At 42.1% G+C, this 26377-nt stretch overlaps 1 protein-coding gene across 3 annotated transcripts in view; it reads left to right on the plus strand.

The window, feature by feature from the left end:
- RAD18 (RAD18 E3 ubiquitin protein ligase) overlaps positions 1-23060 on the plus strand; it is a 100022-nt gene extending 76962 nt beyond the window's left edge. For 2 of the 3 annotated variants that reach the window (XM_010984978.3, XM_031470790.2), the window contains 2 exons: positions 10668-10730; positions 22177-23060. In XM_010984978.3, the coding sequence (XP_010983280.1) occupies positions 10668-10730; positions 22177-22309 (196 nt within the window). In that variant the 3' untranslated portion in view covers positions 22310-23060. The remainder of the gene's footprint in view (positions 1-10667; positions 10731-22176) is intronic. The other variant, XM_031470789.2, reaches the window with a different exon arrangement.
- Positions 23061-26377: the final 3317 nt, after the last annotated feature.

The raw sequence follows: 26377 nt of genomic DNA on the forward strand, positions 1-26377 counted from the left end.
GTTGCATCAGAATTTTTGTCTTGGGCACCATTGCTTCCTCGTCAGTAGAGTAGCATTTTAATGGAGTTGTTCAAAATGTCAGTTGGACATAGTGTGACCACATGTTCTGGTTTCCCTGAGATCGGTTGGCTTCCACTTCTTGCCTTGGCATCATTGTTAGCAGCACCCTGTCACTCTCCCAAGTGTCTGGGTGTAGACGGTAGGTGATACGGTTGCCTTATTAGAAGGACATGCGGTATTAATTTGCACGTCTTTTCTGTTCTCTTTACTCTCGCGTAAATAGTTACATTCTGGAACACGGGATGTATTAGATCGCTGATTTTGCTCACTCTTGTTGATTTCACCACATCAGCAGTGCACATTGTTCTTGTATTGCAGAGAGATTCAAACATTGCAACGTGCATCTTACTTTTAATTCTGAGTGCAGTTCACAATCAAATTGGTCTGATTCTTTCTAGTAAACCCTACTACCTCTCTGTAATCAATGCAGGAACCTGGCTAACCCCTTAACTACCTACTCTGAGCTGTGCACCAGCAGTTAAGCACGCTGGGGAAAAAAACAAAACCAGAAACAACCATCTATTCATCTGACTTTATCTGCTGACTAATCCCCAGATGCAGAGTCGTGTTATATTTTTACGTAATTCTGCAGAAGTCAGTTATGGATGCCATGATTTCCTCAGTGTGTGCTTCACTCCGCTTCCCTTGCCCTAGCAAGCACGATTTGTTAGAGCCGTTTATCACTTGTTATTGGAGTGTGGGTAATAGTGCAAATAAAAAATTTAAAATGTGTCAGTGTTAAAATCTGGGGTATATATAGTTTTAGAGGGATAATTCTCATACACTAGATCATTTAGTCTGATGCTTCATTTTATGTGGGACTGAGTCACAGGGCAGTTCAGTGTCCACTGCCTGAAACCCAGCGGTACAGGGTAGTGTTAAAATTTTCCTCCTGCTTGAACAGGCTGTGAGACTGGAGTTTTACAGCCTGACTTTGGCCTGATACTGGGTTTCTGCGGTTTGGTGGTTGGTGCTGGCCAGGCATCCCACATTTGCACAGAAGGATGTGCGTTCCCGGGACGGGCAGCTGGGTAGAGTGTATAGAGGTTGGCCCGGCTGAGTGGGAGATGCGCTAGTTTCATCACAAGCCTCGTACCTGCCTCTGGGTCTCTGTTATCAGAGAAACCTGTAATCAGATGAACGCTGCTTAAGTGGTAGTGGGAATTTTCATCTTTGGAATGTTGCTTGTCTTTTAATTCGTTTCTCCTTACGGGGCTGAATACTGTAACCTGGTAACCAAGACCTCAGTGTCGTCTCGTGTTTAGGTTTTGTTTGTGCTGGGTCACAGTCACGTGTACTGACGACAGCTGAGTGAATAAGAACATTGAGGCATCATGATTTGTCCCGCCGCCCACTTACCTTGAGACCTTGCTTCAGTATCTAGTTGTGGCAGTGAAAATTGTGCTAATTAAAAAGATTTTCCCTTACATTAGACACTCAGAGTTGATGCCTGTTTTCCCCCCTGAAGTTTATAAGTTTAACTTAAGCACAAATGTTCGATTGTATTTGGAAATTAAATTTTTTCCAGAGGGCCAAGAGGGCTCCAATGTTTACAGTTAACCTAATGTCCTTTTATTTATCTTCCTTAAAAAAATACATAGTACTTTTCTTCACTTTTTATCAGAATTTAAAGTAATTGACCTAAAAGGTATGATACTCTTTTTAATACAGTATCCCCTAACTTTTTCTTGGCACATGAAGAATGGTAGTGTTTGTGTGTCAGTTTCATCAAAGGGATGGTTGATGTTAGTGGCCAGAGGGGCCTGCCATGGGCTTAAAAATTGTTTCGATTATTCGAGATCCTTTGCATTTCCATATAAACTTTAAAATCAACTTGTCAGTTGCTAAAAAAGAAAGTCTGCTCAAATTTTGGATGCGATTACATTGAATTTATAGATTAATTTGAGGACCAACTGACTTATCAATATTGATCTGATACAGTCTGGTCTGGTTTATATGTTAAAGTTCTCACTCCACATGCTGTGAAGAAGGGGTGGGGGCCTAGAGGTGAAGCAGGAGTGGCAGCAGGGAGACCGTTAGGCTTCTGTACAGTCCCTTCTAGGGTTTATGGTCGAGTGGATCAGGACAGTCATAGTGAAGATAGGAATGGGTGGATTTGGGGATAAATTTGGTTGTAGGGCTGACAGAACTTGCAGGCGGTTTGGATACGGTAAGGCAGGGAAAGGTCAGTTTTGAATGAATCCTGCATTTTGACTTTAGCAACTGGGTGAGTGGTGGTACTGCTTACTCAGTAAGATGGGGAAATTTGAGAAAGACAATGGAAAGTTGGGCCAAGGTTTCGGGGAGCAGGTTGTATTGGTGATCGAGGGCTTTGTTCTGGGTCTGTGAGCTAACCAAGCAGAGATAGCAGACAAAGTGGTGCAGGTAAGGGGAGAGGTCGGGGCCTTAGATACATGGAAAGGCATGGTGTTGGCTGGGATCCTGTAGCGGGGACATGGAGAAGAAGAAAAGGCACCAAGGACTGAATCCTCTCTCACCCCAGCGTTTAGAAAGAAGAAACACAAGAGACTGAGCAAAGGAGATCCAGGAAGAGTAAAACCAGTAGAGGATGAGGAAAACTAAGACATTGTGATGCCATGGAAGCAGACAGAAGACAGATTGAGAGGTCAGATAAGACTCGAGGAAGGATGTGGATGTGGGCAGCACAGAGGTCTTGCTTAGCAAGTGTGGTCTTGAGTGAAGGGGTTCCCGTGGAAGAACAACTCGTGTCCTGAAACGGGATCTAGGGGATGAAGGAGGGAGAGCAGCTCTTGACAGCTCTTGGCGACTGGCTGTGAAGGATGGTGGAGATCAGAACCGTATTGGGGGAGCCCAAGGGAGTCGAGGGGGGATTAGCTGGGGCTGTGGGGTAGAGAAGGAGGCACTGATGTGGGGAATGTGTGGAATAAGTGAAGTTCTGAGGAGGCAGCGAGGTGGGCTCAGGGGAAGGGTTGACCTTTGCCAGGAGCAGGGTTGGTCCATCCATAGAAACAGCAAGGAAGCCAGAGGATCTTGGTACAGGTGAGTGCAGGTGGGTGATCTGATCCAGGCATGACCAGTAAGTTCCTGCCTGATTGCTTTTATCTTCTTAATGTAGTAAAGGCAGGTTCATCAGCTGAGGTGGGGGTCGGGTGGCGGGTGGGCAGTTTGAGGTGTGAGTCTGAGAGTGGGAGACAGAACATGCCAGGTGAGTATTGTAGGATTGCCCGGGAGTAAGGATTGCCCATGTGAGATTTGTGATCAGAGATTTTAAGTGAGATTAGTCAGCAGATAAAGTCAGATGAATAGATGGTTGTTTCTGGTTTTGTTTTTTTCCCCAGCGTGCTTAACTGCTGGTGCACAGCTCAGAGTAGGTAGTTAAGGGGTTAGCCAGGTTCCTGCATTGATTACAGAGAGGTAGTAGGGTTTACTAGAAAGAATCAGACCAATTTGATTGTGAACTGCACTCAGAATTAAAAGTAAGATAAATGTAATAGACAGTTGCTTTGGAATTCTTTCTCATCAACCAAGAAACACTTCAAATATGTAGCTTTAAAAAATAATGTTTGGTTTTCAGATATAACTTAGAAATGTCTTTGACAATGAAAGAAGATTTGCTAATATGTTTTCTTATCATTTAGAGGGGTTTAATAGAACCATTTTTAAAACATTCAAGATTTGATACTCTTTTTGAGCACCTAGAGTCTGAGAAGGAAAGGACCCACAAACCCATGAGTAAAATGGGCAGAAGTCATGAACAGATGGTTTGCCCAAAGAGAAATGCAAATTAAATCCATTTCTCACCTGTTAGGTTGACAAACATCTTAACATTTGCTAATATACTCTGCAGTAAGGCTGTGAGGCAACAGACACTCTCGTTTATTTCTGGTTGAAGTGCTACATAATACAGTCCCTAAGGAGAGGAATCTGGTGAGATCAACTAAAAGTGTTGTACGCCGGAACATCCGCACGAGATCCGACATGATTGTTCAGAAAGGAAGATCTCTACGTGCTGATATGGAGAGATCTCCAGGATATGTTTATAAGTGAAGAGACCAAAATTCAGAACAGCATAGATAGCATTCTGTTTTTTCTAGAAGGGGAAGAAATGATGTATGCTTATATTTATTTAGTTTTGTATAAAGAAACACCAGAAGAATAAACAACAAACTAATAAGTAGTTACTTGCTGGAGACAAGGGGAACAGGTTGGCTGGGGACAGAGTAGGAAGAGAGACTTCTCAGTGTGTATCTTCTTGCGTCAATTTCATTTTGAAGCATGTAACTATATTAATCTACTTTAAGCAATAAAGAATAGTACTTCAAAGTAAAGTTTTGGACATCTTCGTCATCTTCATCAATGTCATTATTAAAAATTGGTTAATGAAATTTGGTCATGCAGGCAGTAGGGTAAGACAAATACATTAATGGGATTTTGTAATTTAGAGGGCATTGGGATTATTAGGAAAATAGCTAAATGTTTATATTTCTGTCAAATTAAGAGAAAACAGTATCTAAAGGAAACATTATCAAAGTAACTGAACCTAAGGTATAAGTATCTTACTATAATTCAGTGGTAGCTTTGTTATTTTTAAATATCTTCATAATTGCTTTTGGAAGGTTAACATACTACACATTTGATTTTTCAACTGTTAGGAATGTGTCATTGAAGGAATTTAATGTTGCAGCAAAATCTTTTTCTACTGATATACATTACTGTTTTGTATTTTATTATAGCCTTTTTCCTGGGAACATTTATGAACTTCAGAATACCGTGAAAGCTAAATTGTTCGTCTTATTTTTGGTGGTGAATTTTGATTGTTCAAAGTTGCTAGAGAAAATGTGAGAACACGGAATAATTTTTCCATATCTTTTATATTTTTAAAAGAGCTTAAACTAGATAGTACATGTGATCTGCTGTCCTTTGGATGAATGGGACATTGCTCTGAGGGAATGTATCTTCCCTTAAGATACTATGACATCAAGTCCTTGAAATACATGTGTTCACGAGAGCCTGGTGCCTAGCCATCCATCTTCGTTGTTCCTTTTGTGGGAGTTCAGCTCAGCCTGGCTTTGTGCCTCTAGCAGGGTGCCTGGCACGTGGTAGATTATGGAACTAATTTCCCTGGGCTTCAATTTCCTTGTTGATAAAATGGAATAATAGTGTTTTTGCCCTGGAAACCTCCCTGGGTGATTATAAAAAGCAAATGAGATGAAAATATATTGTGAATTCTTTGTAAATTGAACATAAACTTAGTTATGCTTTGGCTTCATCTCTTATTAAGGATTTACCATGTATTACTTGATAAATAAGTTCTTTCTGGTATTATCTTTTTCTAAAATCTGAATCTGAAGCTTTCTTCATTTTATCTTTTTCTAGATCTAGTGGAAAGCATGACAACATCCTTGCTTTCCCTTGAATTTCTCTGAGCCTCTGTCCGTCTGTCAAATGGGGATAAAACTAGGATGCGTGTATGAATTAAAGCTACTGTGTCTAGAGAGATCATTGTGATGATCTCTGTAGAAGTAGTTGCTCACAAAATGGTAATTTTTGTTATTGTCAACAAGTGATTTTTTTTAACCTAGGGTGTTTAGTGTTCTAAATGCATTATTGTCAGCCAACTGCTGAAGTATTTGTCATATAAGCTGTTGCTCACCCTACAGAACAGATTACTAAAAATAGGGGTCTGGGGAAGGGTTCATGGGAGCTGGCGGCGTTTACTTTACTGTTGTCTGGTGGGTATTGTGTGCTGTCCATCAGTCCTCCAGTGATCTGCCCTTAAAGAGGTTTTGTTTGTTTTTTTAAGTTGAATATACTCAGCCATGCTCAATTTAATGCCAGTTATGAGAAGCGATTTGGGAGTTGGGGAGGGATTGGCAGGAAGTAACTACTAGATAATAGAAAAATTCCACTCATAAGTCACCTTTAGTCCACAGGATTTTTATAGCAGGTGTTTGCATTTTGCCTACCCCAGAGTACCCTGTGTACCTGCCATGCTGGATAAATAGCAGGTTCTGATGAACTTGCACCCTGGTGTCATAGAAACAGCAGAAATCAAAGATTAAAGCAGAGCACATGGTGATCTGGTCTCCTAGGGCTCACTGAAGCATGGTGCTGAGGCAGTTATTCGGGTAATTCAGACCCAAATTGGGTTTATGAAAATGGAAGCAACATTTATTGAACACTTACGGTGTGCCAAGCTCTATGCTAAACATTCTATGTATTATATTGATTAACCTTTTAATTATTCCTATGAACTACATGTGTTATAATCCTAACTTTCCATGTGAGGAAGTTGAGACTTGGAAAGATTAAGTAACTTGCCCAGGGTTACTTACATACCTAGTGACAGAAACAGGACTGAAACCTTAACTTTGTCTGACACTAAAATCTGTGATTTTGTTTTTTCCTCTGGGTAGTATGACCAGTCATGCCTTTGCCAGAGGTATTTGGTATGTTACTGTTCAGTTTTGATGGTAAAATTTGACTGTTAGAATAAATAAAAGGCTACAAAAGAAATAAGCAAAGAGTTTTCCTTCACCTGGTAAGATGTTATGCTGCTACTTTTGATCAGGAATGACAGGAGTAAAATTATATAGGAAAGGCCAAAGACCAACCAACCAGCAAGCAAACAAAAAACAGTTGAGTGTACACTTCTGAAAGTTTGAGCTAAAAACAAAGTCTAAATTACATGAAAAATCAAGTGTGAGTGTTCCAAATACATCTACTAGAATCTTCCTGAATAAGGGCTGGGAATCCGATAGAACTCAAGAATCATATTTTGTGCCTATGAACCTTTGTCTCTTGTATTTAATTTGTATAATTATATCCACTCTAGCCTTGTCTGGATGGTAACATCAGAGCACAATTTGAATACCCTTCCATGGGGAGCTGTAACTTTCATGTACCAGACTTCACATTCATCTGGCTTCTTAAATCATGGTCCACCAGAGTGTTTCAAACCCAAATAGTTGGGTGTCTGAAGTCTACTCTGAAAAAAATTCTTGTCTGAGAATTTAAAGCTACAGCTGTGTAGGTCTGTTTGTGCCCTGACCCTGGGTATACTGGAGTGAGTAATTTATTTTCTCCTGTGGAGGATTGTTTAGATATCTTGAAAGTGTGTGAAAAGAATTTTTGATCTCCAAGGCATATTAAAATGACTAAGATTTCAAAAATATTAGTTACCGCTATCCACAAGGAAGAGCTCTGAGAGTGATCATTTTAGTAACACTGTGTCATGCCGAATCATCTCTTTCTAAAATCCTATTATGAAACTGTGTGTTCAATTTCAGAAATGCGGCTTTTGAGTAGAATATAGCGAGTACATTACCTTAGAAAGGAATGGACGTTTCTGTCTGCTGTTTTAGTTGTGTTAGCATCACCTTGCAGTGTCTTGGGGTAACTGGAATTGGAGCAGCAAATGTAGCACTATATGCTGAAATTTCACTTTAGGTAAGCTTTAAACGTCCCAAACTTTGAATCACTCGGTTTAGTGATTGGTTTTCATCAGGTTAGCAGCGGGGCTGGAGTTGGAGTAGAAAGAAAGGTGATGAGAACTGAGGAAATCGGGGAGCCACGCATCGTGCTGGCCAGTGGTGGTGACGTGTGGAGGAAGAGGAGATTGCAGACCACTTCTGAGACATGTTTTTTGTAAACCTCCTCTGCCGTCTGTTCTCACTGGGGTAGCATAGCAAACACCGCTTAGGTTTGTGTCGTTAGTGCACCGCAAATATTTTCCTTTAACAAATCAGCGATTTGTACTGGTGATTTAAAAGCCCATAGGTAAATTGATCCCAGACCACTAGGTTATTTGACAGGCTTGGCCGTCCTGCTTACTTAGCTGGAACAGTGGGGATGCTTTGTAACCTTGCTGGTTTTTTTTTTTTTTTTTTAATTGCATGTATGGATTTGGGGAGGGTGGTGTCAGCAAGAAGCTGACCTTGCTATTTCTCTAGCTGTGTGACACCTGCCAGGACCCAGCGTCACTTGAGCACCGCCTTTCCCCCATTCCCTGACCTCATGCGTTCCCAATAGGAGTGATTTCGCCCCCTAAGGGGTGGGAATTGGTTGAGGGGGAGGTGCTGAATGGTGAAAAAATCCTACTCCATCTTAAAGCATGTGTGTGTGTGTGTGTGTGTGTGTGTGTGTGTGTGTGTGTATGTATGCTACATGTATTATATGTATGTATGTATATATACGTATATATGCTACATGTATTATATGTAAACAGATACACATTATATTTGTGGTATTAAAATTTCATTGAGGGGCAATTAGGGGAAAAAAATGTCTGAAAATGCTTAGGTATGGAGGGTGAGGACAATAATGAAAAATGATTGGAAAAACACTGCTGTGGCTCTATTAGGTAAAGAAGGGTGGATGATGGCATCAGTATAACTTGGAGTAGAGAGAAGGAAATGGAAAAGTTACATAAACAGCTTCAGTTTTCCTTATAAAGTTGGAGTAGTTATCACTAAAATGAGGAATAACAAAGCCTGGGATCTTGTGAGCGGAGAGGTTTAGAGCTCTTCTCTGGAAACAGGAGTGGCAGTGGATATTAGCCCTCCCCAGCGGGTGGCTGTGTGGGTCTGTCTCTTAGGAAGATAGAGTTGATGAAGTCTGCCTTGCATCTCCTTAAGGGTTTTCCGCTTTTCCCTCTTCCCTCTTAATGAGAACTATGTTTAACTAGGTGTTTAATGGGAAAGCTTGTTATAGGCTTGTTTATACTAAAGTGAAAATGACTGATGATAAATTAATGTGTTACTATTTTCAGGGACACTTGCATTTGAGCAGGGGACCATCCTCAGTGTAAAAGAGTAGTAGGTGCTGAGGTACCCTGACAGCTTAGATCAGTGGTTCCCAGCCCAGCAACCTGAAGGCATGGTTGCAGTGGGTCTGCAAAAGTACATGCACATCAAGAATTGTCTGTAGATATAGTAGTCTCACAAATGTATGTCCACTATTTTTTAAATGTATACATGTGCTGCTCTAAAGGATAAAATATAAATTAACAGTATTACTATGTCTATAATAATTCATTATTGATACGTGTTTTCTCAAGCCACAAATCCTAAAAGTATTGCTCCTACCACATGCAGATCCTCATCCCGAAATGTCTGGGAACTGTTGCGCTCACTGGACTGGAGTCACTACACTTGAGTGCAAATGGAATCCCCACACATCGCCCAGTATACTTACAAACCACAGACTAAGGGTGCCCTGCTTGTAGCTCCTTGAGGGTCTTGGGAATCTGGGGGTTGGGGGGCAGGGAAATCCCTCAAGTAAAACATTTGGTACAAAACTATTTTTTGTCTGTTGTTGCCCTTTTCCTATTCAGGCATCACAGGCAAACACTGCTTCAGAGCGATTTGTCGGAAGTGGTTGAGAATGATTCACTGGCATTTGAAATCTTCATAATTTTTAAACTTTTGTTATCTATTAGAATATCATTAGAAATATGATTGGCACTAACATCTGCAAACCTGTTGTCTCTTGCCTGAGAGTTGTTCCTTTGTTTTAGCCTCCTCTACCCTGGGGGTAGTGACTCCCTTTTTCTGAGTTGTCCCTAACACTGCCCACGACATTCTGTGTATTGGATGTCTAAAGAAATGCTTTTTTTATATGATGTACATCTTTAAAAAACCTATTTGTATATGTTTGGTAGGAATGTAGTTGGGTAAGGACATGATGCTAAAAGCCTTAAAACAGCTTTTTTTTTTTTAAGAAATAGTATATGTCCTCTCTAACCTGTTCACTCTGCTGCCCTGCACAGATAGGCCAAAGATTACACAGCACATTAAGCTAGGTTGTGTTATAACAAATCCCATTATTAACACAGTTTCCAATTAATTACATTTTACTTTACTTTGGTTACAAAGGGACTAACCGCCACCTAGGAACTTAGTATCTCTTGTGAATCTCTTTACTAGAGTGCAATTTTTAAAACACGACTTGGTCTTTGGTTGCCATCAGTTGAAATTGAAAAGGTGCGTCATTTTTTTTTCTTGGGAGTATTTTTAATGCATTTTATTATTATTATTATTATTATTATTATTATTATTATTATTATTATTATTATTATTATTATTGAAGTGTAGTCAGTTACAATGTGTCGGTTTCTGGTGTACAGCATGATGTTTCAGTCATACATATACATACGTATATTTGTTTTCATATTCTTTTTCATTATAGGTTATTAGAAAAGGCTCGCAATTGTATTGCATTTTGATTTGAATCCAGGTTTTATGTTGAGGGATTTATTTAAGCTTTAGTGATTTTTAAAAAATTATTATTGCTAATTAATTAAGGTTTTTTTTTTACAGCTTTATTGAAATTGAGGTATAATAAACTGCAAGTATTTAAAGCACACAATTTAATGAGTTTTGTCCTTTGTGTACCATGAAAGCAGCCCCACAATAAAGATGGTGACCTGTCCACGGCTCCCAAAGTTTCCTTGCACCACTTTGTCGTCCCTCCTTGCCCAGCCCGCCCCCTGCAGGCAACCACTTCTCTGCTGGTTTGCTTCCTGTCACTGTAGATTAGCTTGCATTTTCCAGAATTTTATATAAATGGAACGAACCATGCAGTCTTTTTATTGTCTGGCAATACTGACATACATATCCTTTTAGTTCCAGTTCAGACATCATAAGAGACCTCCTAGAAGAAGAGGAAGCCTGGGAAGCGTCACATAAGTGAGTCCTCATGATCAAGAAATAAGCGTGTACTTGACCTGAGAAATTATAACTCTGTACAGTTAATTTTCAAGCCAAAGACTCTCTGTGCTTACTGATTTAAGAACGTGATAGTTCACACGTATCAAGGTAACGATGTCCAGTTTACTGCTAGTTTCTATATGTTTCTGCTTAGAAATGGAATCTCAGCGCCATAACTCCAGTTACTTGTCAGAAGTTGTTTGTCTAAAGATAAACTGTTCAGATGGGCAATTAGCAGTCGGGCCTTAAGCACTGGCTCAGAGTCTTTAGAAAGCTTTTCATCCTTTCCTAGATGTTCCCAGTCATAAGATTGCGGTACAGCAGGGCGGATGTGTGCCACTGTGATTTCATGAAGGTCACACACTCAGGTGTGCCTCAGAACTGCCTAGCTATCTTACTGTTTCTGTGATTAGTCCTTTGTCTTGTTCTTCACAAGGATTATTTGAACCCTTCTCAGTTCTTTTCAGTGGTTCCAGCTGAGCTGAAGACCTTTCCTCTTCCTTTATAGAGAAAATAGAAGCCGTTATATGAGAACCGTCATCTTTCCAATACCAGATGTATAATCCGCCTGTATGTGTATCTATTTCATCCCTCCTTTTATAATTCCTAACTTTTGTAATCGAGGGCTGTCCCTCCTCCTTTTTCAGTCTCATTTCTCCTACCTCCTTCCTACCCTCTTGTCAGGCATGTTATTCCTTCTCCCTTCTCTCATTTAGACCCCTCTCCCTCCCCACTCTCTCTCTCTTTCTCATTGAGTTCTCATTGTGCCCAAATCTTTCCCATCTTGAAACCAGCCAACACCCCACTCAGTCTCTCCTCTCACTCTGCCTCACCAAGCAGCTGCTATCGTGCCCTCCTTCCTGGACGGCCTCTGCTTCACTTTCCATTTCCTCATCTCCCGCTTACTCTTCTGCATTCTCAACCAGGCCCATCATTCCGAAATAGCTTTCATTGGAGTCACTGACGGAATCCATGTTGCTAAATCCAAAGGATAGTTTTTTAGCCTCATCTTCTTTGATTTCTTTGCATTTGATAAGTCAGCTATACCACTCCTACTTAAAATTTTAGAAAGAAATTAAAAGCTTGGTAAGAAAATTAAGAAATAGTAATTTTATAGAAGTCAATTGTAAGGGGGAATATTACAATAAAACTTGAAAACAAGCAAACAAACAAGAAAACAAACAAGCCAAATAAATAAATGGCAATAAAATGTTAAGATGAAAAAATTTGATATGTGAAAGTTTAGAGGTATTAAGACCAGGTGCTAAAAGCTGGAAGAAAATAAAAAGATAAGAGTGGCATCAGGAAAAATGGTGAAACAAGGACTTCTGCAAATTCTCTCCATAAAAGCAATTGATGAAACTTGTCAGAATCAACTTTTTTAGAGCTCTGAAAATTAACCATAGGCAGTAGCAATCCAAGGAGCATTTCTTCAAGAAAAATGCCTGAGTCTTGGTAAGAAGAGCTTTGTGGTAATTTGACTTGCGCTGTTCCCCTCCCCACCTCTCCAGCTCCACAGTGGCCTTGGAAGCCAGTAGCGTGCAATTTTGATGAGGACCAGCAGCTTGGCAGCCCAAGAGAAGGCAGAACAGACTTGGAGCTCCTTCACAGCCTCACTCCCAGAGAATTCTTATTTTGTGCCTTCTCTAGTGGTTCCCTTGAAGACCCCCACTTGCAAGACTGTCATTGCCTGGCTTGGAGCTCACTCAGTGTGAAAAGCCTTCTTTCCTCCTAGGGAGTTTGTTTAAAATAGAGATGATTGATTAACTTTGTGTAGCCATCTGAGGTGGTGGTTAACAGTTGGGGCAAACAATATGCTAACCAAAAAGCTTAAAGGAAAGGCTGGAAAATGAGATTTCTCTGGGGGCTTTGAACAGCTCTGACATATTTTTGTGGATCTAAAAGGTCACATTCATGCATAGGACTCTGTGCATGCTTAGGAGAGACCTGAGAAGGTCCTAAGCTCTCACCTCTAGCAAACCATGAGGCTCTGTGCAAGCAGAAAGTAGAAGCTAAGGCAGAATTGTTGATGAAGTGCTTAACGCATGCCCCAACACACATGCAGAATCCCTTGGCAAAAACTGATTTTGACAAGGGGTTTGTTGTTACATTGGTTTTAGGTGTTTAGAGAAACTTCTACGCAATCATTAGCTGACCACTAAGCTCATTTAGCAGACATGTCAGTGGTCACACACAACAAAGAATGTGATTTTCAGAATTAGTTTAGGAAGTCACATAAGAACAGCAAACACCACCAACAACAAACCCTGAAGAAGGATGCAAATCTAATTTCCAGAGTTACCACAGTATATTGGTAAAAATGTTCAGTTTGCAACAAAAAATTAGGAGACATACAAAGAAATAAGAAACTGTGGCCTGTACACTGGATGAGGGGGCAACTGATAAACTGTTTTGACTATATTCATGAATTAAAGGGAAGTATGTCTCACCAAATAGAGAATACCAATGAAGAAATAGAAATTTTTTTTTAAAGAAATTCTGGAGTTGAAAAACATAATAGCTGATGTGAAAAATTCACTAAGCAGATTTGAGCAGGTGTAAGAAAATATTGAGATTACAGTCATCCCTCAGTATCCATGGGGAATTGGTTCCAGGACCACCTCCACCCCACCTTGCCCCATACATACCAAAATCCACAGATACTTAAGTCCCTTTTATAAAATGGTATAGTATTTGCATATAACCTGTGCACATCCTCCGTATACTTTAAATCATCTCTAACTACTTATAATACCTAACGTAGTGTAAATGACACATAAATAGTTGTAAATACAATGTAAATGCTCTGTAAATAGTCGCCAGCATGCAGCAAATTCAAGTTTTGCTTTTTGGAACATTCTGGAACATTTTTTCCAAATATTTTTGATCTGCTAATACAGAACCTGAGCATATGGAGAGCTGACTGTATTCAGTCTCGGGAACAGAAAGAAAAAAGGATGAATAATGAACAGCCTAAGAGACCTGTAGGACACCATCAAGCATACCAACATACATATAATGAGAGGAGAAAGAGAAATAGGCAGAAATAATATGTAAATAAATAATGGCTGACTACCTACATTTGACAAAAAACATTATTCTACACGTGCAAGAAGTTCAAGGGATTCTGTCAAAGACAGAATGATTTGAAAGTATCAAGGAAGAAAGCATTCTTCACTTAAAAGGAATTTGGTGATTTCTCATCAGAAACTGTGGAGGCCAGAGACAGTGAGATGACATATTCAAAATGTTAAGACAAAAAGACTGTCAGCCAAGAATTCTGTATCTAACAAAACTATACTTCAAAAACGAGGGAGAAATTAAGACCTTCCCAGAGAAATAAAACCTGAGAAAATTGGTCACTAGGAAATGTGCTCTATAAGAAATACTAAAGAGAGTCTTTTGGCTAAAATGATAAGACACTAGATAGTAACTTGAATCCATGTGAAAAATTAAAAAGTCACAGTAAAAGCAAGTTTAAAAGTATAGGTAAATACAAAAGACAGTATAGACATGTTTTCTGTTGTAACTCTTTCCCCCCCACCTGATTTTAAAAAAGACCTGTATAAAGCAATAGTTACAAATCTATGTTGATGGGCACATGATATATAAAGGATGTAATTTGTATGACAATAACAGCAGAAAGGTGGGAGGAAGAAACAGACCTATACAGAAGCAAAGTTTTGGGATTCTCTTGAAATTAAGATGACATTAAGCTGAACTAGATTGTTATAAGTTAATATGTTAATTAAAATCTACAGGGCAACCACCAAGAAAATAAATTTTAAAATACAGTAAAAGAAATGACGGGAATTAAAATAGTACTCAAAGAATAACACAAAAGAAGACAATGATGGAAGAATGGAGGAACAAAAACCACCCCAAAACCAGAAAACAAATAGCAAAATGTCACACATAGATCCTACCTTATCAGTAAGTACATTAAGTATAAATGGATTAAACACCAATTAAAAGGCAGAGATTGGTAGAACAGATATTTTTAAACACACGATTCTAGTATATACTGTCTTTAAGAGACTCTAGATTCAAAGACACAAAGTAAAAGGATAGAAAAAGATATCACCATGCAAACGGTAACCAAAAGAGAGCTGATGTGGCTATAGTAGTATCAGACAAACTAAACCTGAGGACCAAATTATTACTAGAGACAAAGAAAGACATTTTATAATGATGGAAACATCAATCCATCAAGAAGATGTAATAATTACAGGCATCTATGCACGTAACAACAGAGCCCCAAAATATGTGAAGCAAAGGAGATAAAAACAAAAGGCCCATCAAAAAATTACTGTGGATGGGCCTGGCCCCAGCTTGTTTACAGTCCTTTGTGTATGAAGATTCTGCGGTCTAAAGGCAGAGTGAGCCTGTGGACTTGTCTCCACGCAGCGATCGTATTCATCGGTGGTCTTGCCTGGAGTGGGAAGAAGAATGGCCTCTTAAGACAAGAGAACCTGGGAAGCTCCTTGGCCCTGCAAATCCCAAGCCCGTTCTACAGCCGCTAATCTGTCTGTCCATGTTCCTTTTGAAGTGTTATGCTAAGAACTACATTCAGCGCAAAACTTGTCCGGGGCTATCACTGCTTGCTTTTGTATTTCTTATTTGACTTTCCAAGATCTTAAATTTAATCTTGTCTGCTTATTAACATCTCTCACTATTCATTCCTTTTGAACCTAGTATTCCTGTTCTGACAGTAAACCGTGGCTTCCCATCCTGAATTTGGGAAATGATTTCTGGACTGAAGTACAAGTCCTTACTACATTTATCATCCTTTGTACTTTTCCTCTGGTGAGTGTCAGTCCTTGACACCAGCCTATAAATTTTTGGATGCCAATTCTGCCATATAGCATATTGATTCTCCCTTTTCTTTTAATATTGCCTATCAAAGAGTTTTCTGTCATCTGGTGAAAAAAAATCAGAGACCCACCCCTCTTAAGAGGTTTTTATCTAGAAACAAAAATTGTTTTATCCCAAGAAAGGCTGCATGTTAGCTGATATTTTTTTTTCTTGTATGCCTTTATTTTTTTGGAAGTGAATACTAATAAATTAGCAAAAGTTATTTCTGGGTATTGAAGAAGACAAATTTAACATCTATCATATTCCTAATATGTGCTGATCACCTAAGGAACAAGTACTTTGATACTCATTGTATCATTTAATCCTTGTGATTACAGTGGAAGGAAGGAATTCTGTCCACTTTGTTTTATGAGAAATCTGAGCCCAGGGGGATAGTGACTTGTCCCGAACGTCCTAAGCCAAGTCTAGTGCTTTCCCACTGTGCACAGCTATTCTCTGAACTGAGTTCTTCATCAGTGTACACCTGAAATAGAGTCTGATCCCATGTTTGTGATGTTTGCTGACAGCTTTTAAGTCTCAGTCCTGCCTCTTGCCCTCCCACACCTGGGCAGGCTGACAAGAAACCCTGGGTGCTCCCAGTTCGGAGCTGGCAAACCTCTGCATGTGTGGCAGCCCTCATTCTGACCGCCCCACCCAATTACCCACCATAAAACCCCAAGCTGATTTCCTTCCCTTGCTCTCTCAAGCCTTTTTCAGACCAGCTTGGGAAGCCTGCCCTGCTCTCCCCAGAGAGCCTCTGTATGCAAGTAATAAACCTTTTCATACACCCTTTCTGTGTGTCTGTGTGTCTGAGTGTGTGTGAGCACTTGCTATTATCAGTTTCAACATCCAAACCAAATTTTGTGTGAGAGTCCCTCTTGACTTTGTGGGGTCACTGCAAACACACTCTGACTCATTTGCTGTATTTTATTTCTGTCTCTGTGTTTTTCTGATGGAGCATTCCTCAAACAAATGTACGTACTGTGTGCAGTCACTTGTACTGCCATCTGCTCTTAAGGGAAAAATAAGTTGCCCTTGTGAGCTCTGGTAGAGTCCAGTTATGACTATCGTTAGACTTGCCCAAAGATGTCCTAAATTTTTATTATCTCATAAAGGCAAGTGTATCAAATTTACCGAGGGAGAAATAAGATTAAAATAATGTAGAAGTAATTGGTATACTTATGTGATATCTTCCTAAAACTACAGTAAAGATGTTTGGTTTTCTATCAGGTTTATTGAGGTTTGATAATAAAAGTCACCTGTTTTAAGTGTTTCATTTTATGAGTTTTGGTAAACATAGACAGTGATGTAGCCACTCTTAAAATTAATATATAAAACATTTCCATCATACCAGACAGTCATCTGGGGCTCTTTTGTATTGAGTCCCCTTCTCCCACCACTAGTTCCTGGCAACCGCTGATTTGTTTTTCTGTCCCTACAGTTAATCATTCTTTCCCACAGTGTTAAATATATGGAATCATATAATAATGTAGGCTTTTGTGTCTGGTCCTTTCCATTAGCATGCTTTTGAGAGCCACCCATGTTATTGCGTGTATCAGTAGTTCATTCCTTCTTATTACTGACTGGTGTTCTGTTATGTGAACGTGCCACAATTTGCTTATCCATTTAGCAGTTGATGGGCATTTGTGTTGTTTCCAGGAGTACAGTGTTTTGTGTGGACATAAGTTGTCATTTCTCTTGGGTAAACACTAGGGGTAGCTTTGCTAGATTGTATGATAAGTGTATGTTCCGCCTACAAGAAACTGCCACACGTTTTCCACCAGCAATGTATGAGAGTCCTAGTTTCTCCATATTTTGACCAATATGTTCTCGGTTATTGCCTTTTTTTTTTTTAAGCCATTCTAATAGATACATAGTAGCATTTCATTGTCATTTTAGTTTGCATTTCCCTAAGGATTGGTGACATTGAACGTTTTTCATTTGCATATTTGCCATCCCTATGTCTTGATGAAATGTCTCTTGAAACCTTTTGACCATTTTGTAAATTGGGTTTTTCCTTTAATTATTGAGATTTGAGAGTTCTTTATCAGGTATGTGTTTTGCAAAGAGCAGTTTTAAATTGTGATGAAATCTAATTTATCAGTTTTTTCTTTTGTACTTTTTGTGCTCTACCCAGGCAGTCACTTATCTCAAGGTCACAAAGATTCTTCTCATACGTTCCAGAAGTTTCAGGTTTTACGTTTAGATCTATGTCCTATTTCAAGTTAGTTTTTGTAAATGGTGCAAGATATGGACTGACATTCAGTTCTTCTTTTTCACACATGGGTCTCCAGTTGTTCTGACACTGTTTAATGACGAAATTATTCTTTCTTCATGTAGTAACTTTGTTACTTCTGTTGAAAATTTATTGAATAGGTATGTGTGGGTCCATTTCTGGAATCATTGTTCTGTCCCATTGATCTATATATGTCTGTCTTCACCAGTAACACACTGCCTTCATTACTGCAGCTATATAATGAGCCTTGAAATCAGCTAGTGTGAGGCCTAAACTTTTTTTTTCCAGTTTACATTAGAGTTCATTCTTTGTGTTGTATATTCTGTGGGTTTTGACAAACGTTTATTGGCACGTGTCCACCATTATAGCATCAGACAGAATAGTTTCCCTGCCCTGGAACTCCTTTGTGCTCTGTCTCTTCACCCCATCTTCTCCCCAACCCCCTGACAACCACTGATTTCTTACTGTCCCATAGTTTTGCCTTTTCCAAAATGTTGCCTAGTTGTGATCTTTTCCAAGTGTAGCCTTTTCAGTTGTAACCTTTTCAGATGGGCTTCTCGCACTTAGTAATATTTATTTAAGATTGCCTCATATCTTTTCGTGGCTTGATGGCTCGTTTTTTTCAGTGCTGAATAATATTTCATTGTATGGATTGCTGCTGTTCATTTATCCATTCACCTATTGAAGGACATCTGGGTTGCTTCCAAATTTTGGCAATTATGCTTTGTAAAGTGCTACATATAACTATATTATTATAATTATGAATAAAGTAGAGGGTTTGCAGTAAACACAGTTTTCATTTCATTTGGGTAAATACCAAGGAATATGGTTGCTGGATCATACGGTAAGAGTTGTTTAACTTGGTAAGAAACTGCCAAACTTTCTTCCAAAACGACTGTGCCATTTTGCATTCCCACCAGCGATGAATGGGAATGCTTCTTGCTGCACATCTTCAGCGTCTTCAGATAACTGGTGTTATAATTTTTTCTTTTTCAGAATTGTTTTGGCCCTTCTAGCTTTGCTGTTTAGTTGTGGAGCTGGGGTCTCCCCATTCCCTAAGGGAGATAAAAGGCCAACCACACGAACCCAGGAGTGAACATTGGGCAGGGGAGGGACTCAGATTTTACCGTGCTGGACAGAGGTAGCAGATGCGTCATCCTGCTTTGTTCTGTGGGGAAAGGAAGCACCAGGATTGATTTCCGTGGGGTTTGACGAGCCTTACAGTGGGGAAGGGAAGCACTGTGGCCTTATAGGTGGCGCCCTTTGGGCTAATTCAGTGTGCTGTCTTTGTTGCCTCTACATCTGAGTATATACAGGAGATGATGTGTTCCGGATTTTAATTCCCCGTCCAGTAAGCACCAGAGCAGATTCTCTGATAGAGAAGAGCCACTGTAGAGAAGCCCAGATACCCGTGAGTTCCCACAACCCACATAACCCCTTTGAGCTACAAGTCTTTACGGCGAATGATTTTATTGATTGGAGCCTCTGGCAAAGGGAGGCAGCGTCCACCTAGAGGCACCCCTTGGGATTCTGGGCTTGTCTCCAGCCTAGCCTAGCTACCAGTTATGTCCCTTTCGAAAAGTGGATGTTAGCTTGCTACTAGGATCTTGTCAAAACTGAATGTCTGACCCATGAAGGCTGTCAAGGCCAAATCATGTCTCCCTAAAATTCATACATTGAAGTCCTAACCTCCAATGTACTTGTGTTTGGAGATGAAGCCTTTAAGGAGGTAATTAAGGTTAAATCAGGTCATAAGACTTGTCATGGAGGTCACAGATTGGCAAAATAAAGACACCCCTCCCCTTTGGGGCTGCAAAACCTGGAAGGCATCGATCAAACCATCTGGGTCACTCCTGTAGGTAGGAAGGGCCTATTCTCTGAAGAGACTGACTGGAATCAACAGTGGGCTGATGGTTAAGGATCTTGCTGAACTTTCTGTCCTCCCTGCAATTCACAGGCATTTGATATTACTGAATGTTAGAATGGCCTCCTTGAGAAAAAGCAACTCCCTCACCTCCTCCTGGTCCACACACCTCAGCAAGGCAGTTTGCTCACTGAGTGCTGCTGTGCTCAGAAAGGAATCATCTCCTTTTGGCCACCTTCTGGGTAATGATCAGGACAAAAAGGGTGTTGGGGTTATATCAACCTGTTCCAAAAACTCAGGATTCCTTCTTCACTATTCCTCAGCATGATACAGCATTCTCTCCCTAAGAGCAATGCCACATTGGCCAGATGGGTACACCCTCTGAGTGGCAGCTTGGCCAAGAGAGGTGCTAGAGGATTCAGACTTGACTCTGGTTCAGCCACCTGGATTCACTTGTTGGACTGACATGATCTGAGTCAGAGGTTGGCAGACTATGGCCCAGGGGCCGCATCTGCTCTAGTGTTTTGTTAATAAAGTTTTATTGGAACACAGACACACACATTTGTTTATCTAGTGTCTGTGGCTCCTTTCACATTACAACAGAATTGAGTACATGTGATGGAGACTGGCCCGCAAAGCCCAAATACCTGTCCCTTTACAGAAATTTTCCAGCCCCTGTCCTAGGTCAAAAGCCTGGTGACCACTTGGTTGAGTACAGTGCTTACTGAGTCCCTTACCACGGCCCAGATGAGTCAAGGTGGGGACCATAACGAGGCTCTGAGCGCTTTATAAAAATGCCCTTATCCCTCTCACACCTCACCTTTCTGGGTAAAAGGACTGGATGTGAATGGGGAAGATTACAAAAAAGGTAAAGTTATGGTTAATAGGAAAGAGGCACACTGATTCTGTGTGGAGGTGGAGAAAGAACAACAAGAAGGCCGCCTGCGGCGGGAACCTTAGGCTCCGGCGGATGTGGAGGGGGAGGGCGGTAATGACCTTCGTCTCTCAGAGCCGCCCCTGGAGCATCTGGTCATGCACGTTGTCCAGCTTTTCCCTGGAGCCTTAACATTAGTCATAGTTATTTAAGGTACTGACCTGATGGTTCCAACATGTGGTCATTTCATCTGTATCTGATGGCTACTTTATCTCTTGCCAATGGATTTTTTTGTTTTTTTTTTCTTCTCTGTGTAGCGTACATTTTGCCTAAATGAATGCCCATAGAGACTGAGGTAAATAACATTTATGGCTGGAAATAGGCAGCCCTCTTCTTCTGTCGGGCCGTTAGTGTGGGGCGTTGACCTAGGTTGGAGTTTCCTTGTTACGAACGTGACCTTCGCTGCATCAGAGGGGCCAACTTCCTCTAGCAGTGGGTGCTTAGTGTCGAGGCAGGGTGGCCGGAGGTTTGCTCACTAATTTTGCTCAATTTCCTTCCAGTGGGTTCTGCACCCCTAGTCCCCTCAAGGGCCATCTCTTCTCCCTGTGGGTACCTCCCCCTCAGCCATTTCCTGCAGTTGCTTATTACTCGGTGCCAGGCTGGTGGTGGGCCGGGCCGGTCTAAAGCCCTGTGGCCTGGGTCTCGGTGCTCTCCCCCGCCTCCCAGGCGGTCGGACTGCCCGGACCCACCCTCTGCTTGGTATTGTTTGAGCGTGTCAGCCCAAAGAGTCTGCTGCCTCTCTTCTGGAGGTGGAGGTTTGTCTCTGCCATTTCCCAGCAGCAGTGAATCTTTGCCTGGGGTCTTGCAAATGATTTCCTGGCCTCCCCACTCAGGCAGACTGATTTTACTCCCACTCCTCCCAGAGGCTTTGGGCTCTGCCCGAGCCTGTGGACCAGTGAGTTTCCTGCTCTTCCCTCAGCAACTCAGAGCTGTTGCTTCATCGGACAGAAGGGTCCAGGAAGAGGCAGGGCTTCTGCCTGACCCAGGCGCCCCGTCCCCTGCTTTACCCCTGTGCCACGGGCTTCTGCCTGTATCCCAGAAAGCAGTAGAGCATCAGCTTACGCCTTCCCCCGTCTGTCCCGCGGCTGCCCCTGCCCCGGCCCCATGCTCTGCCTGAAGCGAGGGGACGTACGTGCCCAGCTCTCTTGGGAGGGAGTTTTGTTTTCTTGGTTCCCTTGCAGCCTCAGCTCTTCGACAGGATAAGGGCAAGTTGTGATTTTGTTAGACGCTCTTGCTTCGTCCTGTCAGGGTGTTTTCGCAGCTTTCTACATGTGAAGCAAAAGTGTAAAATGGCTAGATTTTGATTCAGAAGAAAGGGGTTCAGCTCCTCGCTCTGTCCCCGAAGATCTGTGCCCAGTCACTGTTTTCTCAGTTGTGAAGTGGGTGCCGCATCATCAGAGTAGATTTGTCAGTGGAGTGGAGGGCTGTTTGGAGGATTAAATGAAAATGCATGGAAAGTTGCTTGCGAACTAGAAACTGCTGTGGAATAATCATGACCATTACTTTCTAAGCAGCGTTTTCTTTTTTCCATTTTCAGAAATGATCTTCAAGGCGCAGAAATGAGCCCAAGACAGAATCGTCGTGTGAGATCAGCTGAGAGCGCTGAGCTGGAGCCAAGCAACAAGCGGAACAGGAACGAGTCCGGGCGTGCGGACTGTTCCCATGAGTGACCAGAATGTGGTACCCTTTGTTGCCGTATAGATTTCATATTCATAAATGCCCAAGTGAAGAGGTTAAATTCTAAATACTATGTTCAACCAATTTTCAGTCTTTTCTACCTTCCAGGGAAAAAAAGTTACAAAACATCCTCACTTGGTCAGTTACCTCCTGCCTCTAAAACATCTCTCTCTAAAGATACCGACCTCACTCGTTCACCACCTTTGCAGAGGACACAGACTTTTTGGCAAAGGGGTTTTGTTTGATTTTGTTTCTAAATTCCAGAATGTCCTTAAGCCCCTCTCCTTCTCTTCCATGGAGAAACTAGCTTCAGAAAAGGATCCTCCAGCCCCCCTCCACCAGGAGTAGTCGAGGTGTTCAGAGCCACTGTGTTTTTGGAAAGGCAGGATGTCCTAACTCGGGTCCTCCGTGTGTGTGAGCTCAGGGTGCCTGGGTGTCGGCGTGCGTGTCACAGCAGTTGCAGGATAGTGGCTGCCCGAGTTTGATGTGGTCGGTAGTTAGACCGTGTCTTACACTTGACTTGGGGTAGGAGGTTAGCACTGTAACCTAAAGGCACAAACAATAACTTTGAAACGTTTTGGCATATTCTTTAGAAATGGCACTTACAAAGGATTCCTTCATCTTTTTTTTTTTCCACTGGGCCAAATTGAATCTTTAACACTTTAAATCCCAGCTATTAAATGGAAAGAATGCAATAAATGAATTTTGTAATAGCATCTATATCAATTTAAAATAAAGTCCTTGAAACAGTCTCCTGTGAATACTTGAGTTCAAGCTACAGATCATTGAATGGGGTTCATCAGAAATTTTTATCTCTGTGTAAAATGTCCCCCGAGTTCCCAGTTCTTTCTAGAGTTTCTAATGCCTGTCTTTGGCATTTCAGAGCCAGTCCCCCCAACTCCAACCCCCTGCCACCTCCCAACCCAAACCGGCTTTTAAATACTACGACAGCAAACAGCAGCGGTAAGACAACAAATTTATGAATGTGCTGGGGCGTTTGTGACTTCCCCTTTCCAAAGAACGTCTCCATTGACTTTGGCTTTTTGGTATGCTTTCGGGTTTCTTGGTAATGTGTGGAGTCTCATTATGACTTGGAGTTCAGCATTTTCACACTTTAGTGGCCTTTTGTTTTCTTTATGAGTTCCCTGAGCTTCAAATGGTTAAGAATTTGTCATAGTCATTTCATCCGCTAAAAATCATAAGTGGTGACATTAAGGCAGCTAAAAGCACCACCACTCACTGAATGTATCAAACGATCTGATGTGAGGTAAGTGAACCATATCGAACAGAATAGGGTTTAACATTGATGTGATACTTACATCACTGAGTTACCAGAAATTATGCTAAAATGAAAACTACTTGTTTCATTAAAAATTACACAGCCTGCTGTAAATTAAACTGGAAGTAATTTCTACTTGAATTGCAGCAAAAGGAGTTTGCAATGGAGCGGTGAGGCCCAAGAGAGGGACCCAGGCGAGTGAATTCATTCGGGAAACATCTGATTAACTACTTAGGTAGGCAGCAGTCCCTGTGCAGAGCACCAGGGATACAGAGGTGGCCAGAGGCCATCTGAAACGCTGGTTCTCAGGAGGCTGGAGAGGAAGATTCTGCCCTTCAGGGAACACCTGCCCACGTGTGGGGACCTTATAGCTGTCACAGCAGTGGGTGGGGCACTGCTGCTGCTCTCATTGGGTAGAGTGAGGTCAGGGGTGCCGCGGAGCATCCCACACGGCCCCCGTCAGCCCCCTGGGGCATGTGCTCGGGTTACCTTAAAGCACCACGGACAGGCGAGGGGGTGCTTCACCAAGAGAAATTTGGTGTTTTTTCCACAACTCTGGAGGGTGGCAGTCCCAGATCAAGTTGTCAGTAGCATTGGTTTCTTCTGAGTTCTCTTCCCTTGGCTTGTGGATGGCCACCTTCTCCCTGTGTCCTCACGTGGTCCCTCGTCTTTGCTCGCACGTGTCTGTGTCCTAATCTCTCTCATCAGGGCACCTGTAGTATTGGATCAGGGTCCATCCACATGACCTCGCTTTACCTAATTACTACTTTAAAGATCCTGCCTCCAATCCACTCATGTTCTGAAGTACTGGGGATTAAGACTTCAGTAGATGAATGGCAAAGTTGGGGGGTCACAACTTAGCCCGCAACACCTCACAGCAAATAACTATCCTGTTCAAAATGTCAGCGGTGTTAGATTGAGAAGCCCCCAGTATTAAGGAAGTCCCAAGTCCTTTTGAAAAATAAAGCCTCATAGGCATTTACTGGGCTCTGTTTGTTGCACCTTGCATACTTAATATTCATACACTGAAAGAAAGGCGTTATTATACCCACTTGAGAATCAAGACATAAGGTGTTAGATCCAGGATTGAAACCAATAAGCTTCTGATTCCAAAATTCACTTTTTAGTGAAAACATGACCGTCATTATTCATTCTTTTTACCGCCCAGCTCCTCTCCAGGGTGTAGCAGCTCCCGTGGGGGTGTCATCTCCCCTCCGCAGCGATGCTGCAGGAGGGCAGCTGTGTGTAACTCACAGACGCGCTTCCAGATGGCTCTGCTGGGTCCGGCCATCCTCCGCGCCTCATGCCTTCTCTGTCTTTGGTGCTCCTCACTGAGAATCGCTGGCCTGGTTGGAAAGGCGGTGCATACGTGTAAGACAGTGCAGGTCATGTAGGGAGGGGGGTACGCATTTAAAAACGGCCTCATATGGTAAAGATTCATGGCAACAGGTAGAATCATGAGAGAAGGCTTTGTGGAGGATTTTCTTCCTTGTGGCCTTGGCTCTGTAGAATGAGAAGCAACCCCCTAGATGGCCACACAAATGTGGTTACTGGGGCTGAATATGAAATCTGACTCCAGTTTTCTTAGAACCTGGAAAAGGCAGAAACAGTGGATTACAAAATTCTTACCATCTGATAAAAGAAAATCACAATTCTTCAACGAAGACATGTTTTTCCCTTTTTTTTTTTAATTGTAAGAGTAGTTCCTAATGAGCATGAGAGGGGGGTAATCATGACAGCCATTAAATTCATTACTGTTTTGATACCTTTCTCTGGTTTTAGTTTTTGGGTGTTTCCGGTGTCCTTCACGGTAATTATCTGAGGCTGTGAGAGGTCACATGGGCCCTGCCCCGCCGTGTTGCTGGCTTTGGGTCCCCACGCACACTTAGGCTTCTGGCAGCGTTTCCCCATCCCTTTCCCCGGACTACTGAGGATACAGGACAGTCCACGCCTGAATGTCACTGCTCTCCTGGCCGATGCCTGCTGGGCGTCTGCCACCCTCCCCAGTGCCCCGCCACAGGCACCAATGCCGGTCCTGCCGGAGGATCCTGTCTTGCCTGGGATGCTGTCTCCCAGCGCACCCGAGGCGCGAACCTGCACGGTGTCAGGCATCCCTGCCACCCTGTTGGTTTTCTTGGTTCTTGGCCTTGCCGTGTTCAGAGTGGGAGCAGTGAGACTGCACTCCCAGGTCCATAGTGTGCTGTCCCCTGGGACCATGGCGTCCTCAGTAGGAAATTTGCTGCTTCTCTTTTTCCTTCCCCTTTTCCCCGCTCCCTTCCCCCTTTTCCTTCCTCTCTCCCTCCCCTGCCTTCCCTCGGCTCCCATGACCACATGTTCAATAGTGTGCAGGACAGACAGACCCTGCCCTGTGGAACTTGTGGACCAGATCAGATCGTCACACAGGTTACAGCTGTGGTGAGTGCAGCGACGCAGAGGTGCCCGGCCTCATGAAAGCGCGTGAGAGAGGGGTTTCCGTTTGGCCCATGAACTCTGTCTATAGGAAGCTTGAAAATCAGTCCAAGGGGGTGATGTTAATCACCGTATTCCCTCCTTGTCCTCTGTGTCCCCATCCCTAGGATCTGTGCATGTATCTTCTGACTCCTTTGGTCCAAAATACAAAATATGAAAATATTCATGGAAGTCGACTCATGCAAATACATGTCTATGTATTCACTAATTTCACAGTTATGTCAGACAAGCCGGACAAGTTAGGATTTCACATGACTTAGCCAGGACCAGCGCCACACACACACACGCACGCACGCACGCACACACACACACA

This window comes from Camelus dromedarius, chromosome 17, assembly GCF_036321535.1.
Source record: "Camelus dromedarius isolate mCamDro1 chromosome 17, mCamDro1.pat, whole genome shotgun sequence".
Classification (NCBI taxonomy): domain Eukaryota; kingdom Metazoa; phylum Chordata; class Mammalia; order Artiodactyla; family Camelidae; genus Camelus; species Camelus dromedarius.